A 10,772-nucleotide genomic window follows, 5' to 3' on the forward strand; every position below is an offset into this window, starting at 1 on the left:
TGATGCATAAATTCCATTCAAACACAGATTCTGGTGTTAACTTCTTCCTCTTACTTCTAAGTTCGTTTCTTAGGATAAGATCAATAAATTTGTTTTCTCTGATAGATTGAGGTGTCTTGTGGCTGCTGTCTTGCTGAGAGTCCTTTCTTCAAAAAAAAAAACTATCCCACATAGCATAGTTTCTATTTTAACATTATAACCTAAAACTATATTTAACACACTACTTAACAAAATTAATACAGCATAACTTTCTAACATATCACATTCATTTTAATATTTGCGAAAAGCCAATCATAAAATACGCATTTTTCACAAAACCAGGGACCAAAGCCATGGAGCAAAGCCCGGCTCCAAGCCCGCCCGGCCGGCCTTGGGCACTGCCGGGCCCGGGCCGGCCACGGCTCCTGGGGGCAGGATGTGCCAGGCCCTCAGCACCGTCACAGGGAAGGATTTATCGCCACCATCCCAACTAACGCTGCTCTCTGGCTCTGAGAAACCATTCCCGCCAGGCCCATCACGACAGCCGAGCCCGCCTTCCCTCTGAGGGCCTCTGTCTCCCAGCAGGCTCGGCGGAGCAGGTGGAAGAGGAGAAGGAGGAGACAGAAGAAGAGGACAAGAAGGAAGGAGGAAAAGAGAAGGAGGAGAAAGAGGGGGAGAAGGCGGAGCCGTGGGCCGGCCGGCGGGAACAGCCGCTGAGTGAGGGGCGGAGCGCCGCCGCCATTGCGGGAGCCGCGGCCTTTGGCGGCCTCCGGAGCGGTGGGTGCTGAGTCCGCGCTGGGACCCTCAGGGGCTGGGCGGGACGGGGACCGCAGGGGAACCGGGGTTCCCTTTTTGTGGGGCGCCCACCTGCTGGGGGTTATTTTTTTTTTTTTTTTGGTCAATAAAAATAGCGGAAATAATAAAACTCGCCTTAACGTGTATTTGTCTCCATGGAGAGTTCTCTGTGAGGAATGGCAGCCTTTTTTTTCAAGGGCCTCCTGTCTCTGAAGCTGCCTGTTTAAGAAGCTTGAAGCTTAAATATAAGTTGATTTCTTCTTTTGCTGTATTTGTCTTTTGTTTTCTCTCCCACAGTATTGCTGGGCCAAGTGGAAAAATCGTGTGAGGAGACAGATGACCCCCACAGTTTCAAGTCATACAAAAAGGTGGTGAAGTTTTAATTCTTCATTTATCTTAAGAAAAAAGGAATTTTAGCTTTATAGTCCTGTGCTGTCGTGTATTTCACCTTCAGAACGTGCTGGAAGCAAGCTTGTGCCAAAAGCAGCTCACAAAGGATGTGTATATACTGAAAAAATGAGTGAATGGAAGGTTAAGGTAACTGGAGGAACATATCCAGCATCTCTTGTCATAAATAGGGAGAAGAGGGGAGTAACAGAGGAGGCTGGAAGAACTTTGACCTTCTTTCCCTCCCTCTGCTTACTGCTTCCTTGCTATCCCCAAAGCATCTGTTACAGCTCAGAGGAAACTGTTGTAGGAAAACCTGGTACAGTTTTTCCACGACTTCTGTAAAGCTCTGCTTCTTCCTCAGGAATCTCTCAGACCCTGAGAAAAGCAACCACTTAAGCAGGCTTCTAAATCCACTAACATTTTCTTGAAGCTGTAAAACATTTTGTATTTTCCTTTATTTTTTACTTCCCATAAGGAACCTAAATGTTTCTTTTTGCTTTCAGGCCCTGATGTTGTCCTAGTGCTGTTCCTCTACCTCGAGTCAGTATGTCGAAATCCAAGGCCCAGCTTTCCTTGTCCGACTGCCTCTGCCAGATTTGCATGGAGATCTTTGTGGAGCCTGTCACGCTGCCGTGCAGCCATACCCTGTGTAACTCCTGCTTCCAGATGACAGTGGAGAAGGCCAGCCTTTCTTGTCCCTTTTGTCGGCGGCGAGTCTCTTCCTGGGCTCGGTACAACACCCGCAGAAACACTCTGATCAACTGGGAGCTCTGGGAAAAGATTCAGAAGAATTACCCGGAGGAGTGCGAGCGCAGGATGAACGGACAGGATTTGGATGAGGAAAGTAAGTGAAATGTCAGTCGACCTGGGATGTCTCTGCTTTGTCACAGGAATTGCTGTGGGTGGACTTCAGATGTTGGGAAATTAAGGAGCTGTGGGTAGGGAGGTGTGTTAGTTACTGCTGGCAGAGCTCTCCTGCAAAAGGGGCAGGAGAGGGGGGCAATGCCTTCTTCATTTGTAGCACAGAAGATAAAAATTACATTGGCTGGTGGTTTCAGTGGGTGTTTGTTCATGCCCTTGGTGTGGGGTATCAGTGCCTGGCCTCGTTCATTGCTCATTTGCAGCTGTAGCATCTGAAAGCAGAGTGTTTGAGTCCGCGGGTATGTTTCTTTATCACTGTCTAGTGAGTGAAGTGGTTAAAAGATTTTCAGGTGTTAGTTTGGTTGAAATTCCAGGGGTTCGGTCAATGCAAGAATCTGTGAGCTGAAAATTGTGGTGTCAGAGAGAAGGAAGTGAAATCTGATTAACTTTTTGAAGAAGGATTTTGGGGTTTATGATGTTGCAAGCCTCCCTTGGGGGACGTTTTGATAGGTTGGCCTTAGGGCAACTTGTTCCACTTGCAGTGTTCTGAAGTCTTTTTAATGAAAGAAAGTGAAACACACAAATTATGGTCAGTGTACTAACAGAGAATGCATGAGGGAATGGTTTGGGTTGGATGGGACATTAAAGATCATCCCATTCCAGCTCTCTGCCGTGGGTAGAGACACCTTCCACTAGACCAGGGTGCTCCAAGCTCCTCCATCCAGCCTGGCCTTGGACACTTCCAGGGATGGGGCAGCCATAACTTGTCTGGGAGACTTGTTCCATTGTACTTGCTTTATATACAGTGCTTGGGAAACACTGCCTGTTCCTGCCACTCTGTAACACCACTCTCTTCTACTGTGTAAACTTTATTGATATTTTGTAAACTTCCTTGGTATTTTTTGCTTTATTCCTTCCTTTTGTCAATCACAGCACTTGATTTAAGTCAAATCATTCCCATGACAGGGTATGGAGTTAAAATCCTTTGTTGTTGTTAAAACCCTTTGTGGCTGACTATCATGACTTTGTTGATTTTGGTTTTTCCTCTCTGTCCTCTTGATTAGTCTGTGTCCCCAAGCCACAGCACCAGCTGAGCAAGCCTGGGGAGCTGAGGCAGGAATATGAAGCAGAGATTAGCAAGGTAAGTCTAAAAATACGTTTAAAAAGCATAAATGCTTTGTATCCACTTATTTGAATTGCTTACAAACAGCTGTAATTTTATTTAATAATAAAGATACTTAAAAGGGCACTGCAGCTGCAAGAACATACTGGTCACTCCTGAATCATGAATTAAATTGCTGGGAGAGATTTCTTTGTATTTGACATGAGGTGACATTCTTGATCTATCCCTCCTACCTCATCTCTCAGTTAATGTACATAAAGGTAGCAAATGTAGAAATTTGGAACTGTTTGGACTTTGGTTTTATATTTGTCTTCTTGATTTCCCTCCAAGTAAGAGACCTGAATTAGATAACTTTCAGTAATGAACATGGAGCATTTTCTCTGTTCTTTATTCACTCTGTTACATTTGCTCATTTCAAAGTCAGTAAAGATTCTAAAGAAGCCTCAATTTTGGCTTATTTAAGGATCCATCATCCAATTCAGACACAGTAGTATTAAGATTTAGAGCTGGAATGTATGGGAATGCACCTTTCCCTGAGAGCCCCTTACTGGTGATTACAGGAGCACATGAAGCAGAGGACTGGGGGGAATTTCCAAAGAAACTTTATTCTTGAAGTACTTTGCTCTCCTCGTGGAGTTGTTGGTAACTGATCTCTCAGCACGTCTGCTGTAAGAAAGGCACATGTAAAATTCCTGGCCTGCTGCTTTGGGGTTTGTGTGTTTCAAGAGCAGCAATTTTCTAGAAGAGAGATGTGCTGTCTTTGGGATATATAATGATAAAAGCAGGTTGAGCAAATGCTGTGGGATAGCTGGCATTCAGCCTTAAACAGAATTCTAATCCTACTTTCTCTGTACAGCTGTGTACTTGGAGATCTTAGCTTTGTTTCAAAGTTAACACTTTGAAAAGGTGAAGAATGGAGTTTAACCTTGCAGGTTAATGGTATAATGTTAGAGAAACTGAAAGATTTGCCACTGTGGTCAAACCCAAGGCTCTGCACACAGCATCCATGTGATCCTTACATCTCTGAGACTCGTGCAATGAAATGCTGCTGTATTTTGTGAACAGTGAATGGTTCACATTTAAGCAGTGCCAGCTGAGAGGTCCTGGTGTAAAGTGTGGCCCTGCAGTAGTAACCAGGTGGATTTTTTCAAACACCTGCTTTAGGTGGAGGCAGAAAGGCGAGCACACGAACAGGAGGAGAACAAAGCGAGTGAGGAATACATCCAACGGCTGCTGGCAGAGGAGGAGGAGGAGCACAGGCTGGCAGAAGAGAGACGGAAGGAGATGGAGAAGCAGCTGAAGCAAGATGAAGAGCTGGCCTGGCAGCTCAGTAACAGTCTGGTGAGTTAGGATCAAATGGGACAGCAGCAAATACCAATATAGTGCAAGCAACTTGGACTTCTGAGAGCAAATGTTAAAATTTGGAATAGTTTAAATTTATTTTTAAAGCCTTGATTGACCATTGATTTTTGAAGCCTGTGTAATACACACTTGAAATTCAGCACCCATCATGTGTGCTGCATGTTTTCATTGTGAAATATTTTAAAACATTGATTTTCTGCTGTATGGTTCCTTTTCCTCATCTTTTTTTAAATCCTTCTTTGGAAGATGTAAATATGTGTAACCTGTTCTGGCAGAAAGGAACATACAGTGAAAATGTACCTTACCTCTTGGTTTTTTTTTTTTCTTTTAATAATTTGTTTTGCTTAGTTGAATTTTTGCCACCCAATAATGAAACCTGTGTACTTATTTGAGCAAAGCCTCCTGTCCCTCAGTGCTAGATCCAGAAAAATGTACAGAACAGGTAACATTTCTTTCTCTGTAACCATCTAGAACTCACAGTTGTAGAATTCTTTGGACAACAGTAACTTAATTCTGCAGCAAAACCCAAATAGTTCCCTGAGGTTTCTGCAGTTTGTGTTGTGTTTTGTTTTACCTAATGCTGTTTTTACTTGTCTGGAAGAATGAGGATCCCGAGGGACACGTGCCTGGCAGCCCATCACCAGCACACAGCCTCTCCCTTCAGACATCCCCGCTGAACCTGAGCAAGGCAAAGAACAAACCAAGCAACTCTGGAGACATTCAGAAGTAAGGGATTCAGCCAAGTGTGTCTTTAATTATTGGCCTGTTTCAGTGTCCCTCTGCCCCATTTGCTTCTTTGGAATGCTGTAGGCCAGCTTCCTGAGATAACTGGGGACAAATGTGAAGCTTTGAAGTTTAAACCATTTCCTCATAGGAGGAGAAGGGAAACACTTGCCTTCTTGTTTTTTGTTTGTCAGAATGAACCTCAAGATCTTGAATAATGCAAAGGACTGACAGTTCAAGGAGAAATGTTTAAAGGGGTATCATTTTTTTCTTTTTAAGGTACTTGTCTCCAAAGAATTGTGGTATGTTGGGATCAGCATCGTTCTCCAGTACCACAGGAAGAGGCGGGAGCAACTCTGTCTCTGGGGTAACAGGAATCATTTTGTTACAAATCTCACAGTTAGTAAATATGTGATATTTTCCCCTTGCCTGTAGGGTTCCAGTCCTCTATTTCCCTTGCAGGTTATACTGCCCTTTTTAAGCTACCTTTGGTGTTCATGATTGGCAGTTCTGGAGACTGCTGGAACAGGGTGCACCCTCATTTACATCATTCCATGGCTCTCTGATCATTCCTGTAAGGCCTCCAAAGAAGATGAGCAGGCCTGCACATTTAGTCTGAATCACTGATAAGAGGAAAATGCTGCAGTTGTGGTTTCAGTCCTTTAGCTGGGCTTCTGCAGTTATTTTAAATATTTTCATTATTATTAAATAGGTATTTTTTTAAAAAGACAAGTACCTGAGTTGCTGTCCCACAGCACTCAGGGCCAGTGCAGCCATGAGAAGTGAGTTTGGTATTTATTCACACCCATGGGTTTTTGATAAATTTGCTTCATTAGTGGTGTCTCCCTTTTCTTCAGGAGACCAACAGCAATGAAGGCAGCAGTTCTGCAGTGCAGGATGAGCAAGAAGAAATGCCAACCCTGTCTCCACAGCTGACCAGTGTAAATAAAGATTCTGGAGCTAAGGATTCATTTTTGGAATCATGCATGAACTATTTCAGTGCCTCAGCTTCAGGTGAAACCGGCACTGTCAAGCAGGAAAAAACACCAGGAACAAATGGTTTAGAAGATGGAGTTCCAGATGCACATCATGGAACCACAGAAGGGGAAGGGTCTAGGACAGTTCTTAGATCCAAAGGAGATGATGATGGAATTGAGTCAGACAGTGGCAATTTGACAGATGTCCAAAGGGTAAACCTTGAAAAGTCTGATGAAACTTGTACCTCTGGTCAGTTAGGAATGAATTGTGTGATGTCTGACAGCCAGACTGAGTTGCCTGGTCTGGGGAAGGAGGCTGGACACTCAAATGAAGAGACACCAAAAAAGCTACAGAGCTCTAAGGAGACTCCCAAAAGGAAGCTACTGGAGGCACCAGTTGATGCCATGATTGAGTTGGACATGCTTGATAAGAGGAGAAGAACCTTTTCAGAAAGTGTAGAAGACCAAGGAGAGCAGCTGAATGATTTTAACTTGCAGACACAAAGAGCCTTTGAGCAGGAGTTCTATGAAAGGCGCAGGCAGGAGGAGCAGGACAGGCTCTTGGCTCTGCAGCTGCAGAAGGAGCTGGACAAGGAGGAAAGGACACTGAACAGACAGAAGGGCTCTCCAGACGAGTATCTGCTTCGTACCAAACCACCTCGGTCTGGGAAAGACTCTGCTGCCAGGAAGGGAAGCTCCAAGGGGGCAAAAGACTCCAAGGGATCAAAAACTCAGGCTGAAACCAATCACCACAAGACTCGGAAAGGTTCCTGCAATGAAAACTGGCAGTCCCCTGCCAGGGTCCGGGTGAAATCCCCCAGCATCAAGGAAGGAAAGGTTTTGAATTGTGTGGTTAATACCAGTGACACAAATGATATCTGTTCACTGCCTAAGAACAAGCAAAAGACAATCCTGCAGATGTTTAAAAGCCCTGTTGCAGAGTAGGTCAGAGCCATGGACACATGGAGGAATGGGAATGGGAACTGTGGTCATGTTCTCCTGTGCTAGGCAAAGCTTCCCTAAGCAGTTTGGAGTGGTTGCTTTGGAGGGGAACCACTTTGGGCAGCAGTGCTTTGAGTTCTGAGAAGTTCTAGTAACATACACCCCCAGAATGTAACATTTTTAAATTGTTCTTTTCTTGAATATTATTTTCTAGCACTTGCAGCATTTCTTGCAGGACTCGGAGCATTTCTTATTTTCTGACTTGCATTTACATGGTTTGGAGTGTGAGTACTGGTAGTGTTGGAAAACAATGATAACTGATGGTCTGATCTGAAAATGAGAATCTGAAGCCTTTAATGTAAAAGGTGCACATTCCGTGGAGGAATCAAATGAAAAACGAGTCTGTATTGCCAGCTGGCTGTCAGCTGCAAGGTTGAAGCTCCCCTCAGCACAAGCACTGTTCTGTAAATTGAAGCACCTTGCTGGGATTTAGGCTATTGCTGGAATGGCCTTGTTGGCACACCCATTAACAGGAGAGTAAGAAGACAGCCACTCTTTCCCTCTCATATGCTAATCCCTCCCTTCAACAAAGATGAGACAAACAGGTCATTCTCCACTGCCAAAGCCAAGGATCTTTCATGGATGCTGTGGGCTCCCATTCACCTCTGTTCACAGAGATCCCTCCTGCAGATCCTATTCTCCCTGTTAAGAACAAGATACTTTTGTTTTCTTGTTGTTGATATCCTGTTAATGGTACATATGAATGTAGAATGGTGTTACTGTACTTAATGCTGTTTCATTTTCATACTCAAACTGGTTTGAGTGTGATTAAAACAATAGTCCAGAAGCCAGTTATGATGGAGAAAGTTAAAAGGGAAAGAAGCACCTGAAGACTGGAGTTGTCAGTAATGATAACTGTAATTAGAAATTCACATAACTGCCCTGCCTGGCTGTAACTGTTCCCCTCCATTTTTAGAGGCACTACTAAATACTGTTCCTGTTGGGTTTAAAACTGAAACAACTCAAAGAAAAAAATTGTACTTTAGACGTGGAGGTGCTGAGGCCTGTAGGTTGAGGCTGGGGAAGAGGCACCCAGATCCTACTATGCAGAGGAAGTTTTCTTGCTAATTGTTTCATCTGTTGTTTTATAAAGCCATATTTTGGCTTTTCTTTGCTTCTTTGGAGCTACTTTTGCACTGTCTGTGTTTGAAAAGGAGCTAAATGCTAGCTGCAGTGCTGAAGGGTGTGTGCTAGTCATCAAAGTCAGCAAATGTTTGAGTTTTGTCCTTTTTTTGAACACCATTGATGAATTTAATTCTGTTCTAGGACATTGCTAACAGATTTGTTTCTTCAGCAGCATCTTCTGATGGTTTAAGTTTTAAAAAAACCAAATTTAATGGAAAGCATGACCAGCACACTGAGCCAAAAATATAATTTGTTAGGATTTTTTTTTCCCAAAGCCTGCACATCTTTATCATTGGTGGGCTCTTCATAAATAAATAAATATATGTTCTGTTCAGAGATGGTTTTTGAGAAAGTTACAGCAGGTGACCAGTGACAAATCCTTTGCTTTTTCTCCTGCTGCCTCAGCCATTGTTCTGGAAGCCTTCCTTCAATATGGGTCTGCTTTTCCTTAATCCTTAACACAGTTCGGATTATTTTCTGGTTTACCCATGATGTCAAAAAAACTTAATTAAAGGGTTTTTTTAAGGCAGAGTTACTGACTGTTTCCATGCTGGTGACTCTCAGCCTGTCCAGTCAGGGTAAGCCTGTAAAAAAACAAACCCCATTTTCAAAGCAGAATGCAAAAACAAAACCAGGACTAAAACTGATTGCTAGATAAAACCAAACTTAACAGCAGAATGTACAAAACCTGTCACCTTTAGCAGCAGTTTTATCCGAGGTGGGATGCTGCAAGCCCCCAGATGATCCCATTCCTCACCATACCCATGGCACAATAATCCTCACCAGGCATTATTTGGTATATTCTTTTAGATCTTCATTGTTAGAGGGTGGGATTTGGCCACTGCTGAGTGGAATTTGGTTGTACCAACAGCTAGTTTCTGATTCTGTGGTCCAGGAGCTTTGAAGGAGGTGAAATCAGCTTTGTTTTACTGGTGTTGGTGAAGCAGGAGTCTGTATTTGAGATGGCTGGGCTGGTGTAGCAGTACACTGCTGTTCACCTGCCTTCAGCCCTGGTGATTAATTTGTCTTGTTTGTGAACAAGTTCAGCTCATCGAAATGCCAGGAAAAACAAAACTAGTGCCAGAACCCAAATACTTCACAGGCTTGGTTGCTTCTCTGAGCAGGAGAGCTGGTGTGGGGATGGGAGGCAATAAGAGAGAGACCAGATGGACCTGTTTCCATGGCAGTGAGGTAATACACTATTAGAATTCTAGGGAAATCTCAGCTTTTTGTGGCACTCAGAGTTGACAAGTGTTACTGGCAAGGTGTGCAGTGGCAAGGCAGCCACATTCCTGCTGTGTCTGGAAACTGGACAGCAGTAAAACATTCCTTTCCTGACATTCCATCAGGTGGCCTGGGGATCAGAAACACCTGGTACAGTAGGTGGGGACAAATCCAAGGGTTTCCTCTTCTGGCTTTGTGACAGTGATGGCAGGGGTGCCCTGTGGGTGCAGATGAGCTGGTCCTCGACCACCTCAGGTGCTGCCCCCAAAAATCCCAGGATGGGTCAGGCTGAAAGGGACCACAGTGGATCCATCTGCTCCAGCAGGGCCATCCCAGAGCCCATGGCACACATTGTGTCCAGACAGCTCTGGGATATCCCCAGTGAGGGAGACTCCACACCCTCTCTGGGATCTGTTCAGGGCTCCATCACTGCCCAGGAAAGTTCTTCCTTATGTCCAGGTGGAGCTCCCTGGGCTCAGTCCCTGCCCGTGGCTCTGGTGCCATTGCTGGGCCTGGAGCAGAGCCTGGCCCTGCTCTGCCTCTCCCTGCAGCCAGGGCTGAGGGCCCCTCTCAGCTGGGGCTCCTCTCCAGGCTGAGCAGCCCCAGCTCCCTCAGCCTTTCCTGGGCACCCAGATCCTCCAGGCTCTTCAGTATCTCTGCAGCCTCCCCTAGACCTGCTCCAGCAGCTCCATGAGTAGCCCAGAGCTGGACACAGCACTGCCAGGGTGGGACAGAGGGACAGGATCACTCCCTGACCTGCTGTCAGTGCTCTTTCCAGTGTCCCCCAGGGTCCCACTGACCATTCTGGCCCCCAGGACACTCTGCCGGCTCGGGGACCGCTGGTTGCCTGTCAGACCCGCCAGGTCCTCCACGGCAGCCCTGCTGTCCAGCGGGTCACCCCCGGCCTGTTCACAGCACCTGGAGCTGCTCCGCACTCGGCCCGCGGCCTGCCCAGCCCCTCGCCGCGCCGCGGGCCTCTGTGATGGGGCAAATCGGCGTGGGAACGCCAAGTGCGCGGCCTGAGAGTGCCGGCCCGCCTCTAAGGCCCGTGTCCCCCGTTGGAAGCGGCGGGTAGGAATTCCGGGGGCTTTCCCAGGGAAAGCCGCTGAGGCGGCGTGGGGTGGGGAGCGGGGAAAGGAAGGCGTTGCCACGGCAACTCCCGCCTCCCGCGCGGGGCGGGGGCGGGGCCTGTTACCACGGCAACCGAGCCC

General features: G+C 46.0%; 1 protein-coding gene across 1 annotated transcript; it reads left to right on the forward strand.

The window, feature by feature from the left end:
* The first annotated feature begins 640 nt into the window (after window positions 1–640).
* Window positions 641–8,868, forward strand: RNF168 (ring finger protein 168). The gene is made up of 8 exons (XM_009089322.4): window positions 641–756; window positions 1,072–1,142; window positions 1,668–2,008; window positions 3,090–3,166; window positions 4,313–4,489; window positions 5,112–5,236; window positions 5,513–5,600; window positions 6,091–8,868. Exons 3-8 carry the CDS (start codon window positions 1,711–1,713, stop codon window positions 7,153–7,155), a joined length of 1,830 nt encoding a protein of 609 aa, XP_009087570.1. The 5' UTR covers window positions 641–756; window positions 1,072–1,142; window positions 1,668–1,710; the 3' UTR covers window positions 7,156–8,868.
* The last annotated feature ends 1,904 nt before the right edge of the window (window positions 8,869–10,772 follow it).

Source organism: Serinus canaria, chromosome 9 (assembly GCF_022539315.1).
Source record: "Serinus canaria isolate serCan28SL12 chromosome 9, serCan2020, whole genome shotgun sequence".
In the NCBI taxonomy this organism is placed as follows: Eukaryota; Metazoa; Chordata; class Aves; order Passeriformes; family Fringillidae; genus Serinus; species Serinus canaria.

Excerpts from the sequence above, each read along its gene's own strand:
- RNF168 (XM_009089322.4), top strand. The coding sequence starts at position 1,711 with ATGTCGAAATCCAAGGCCCAGCTTTCCTTGTCCGACTGCCTCTGCCAG. Across the intron at positions 5,237-5,512 it reads AACTCTGGAGACATTCAGAA|GTACTTGTCTCCAAAGAATT; the intron begins GTAAGGGATTCA and ends TTTCTTTTTAAG. Across the intron at positions 5,601-6,090 it reads GGAGCAACTCTGTCTCTGGG|GAGACCAACAGCAATGAAGG; the intron begins GTAACAGGAATC and ends CCTTTTCTTCAG.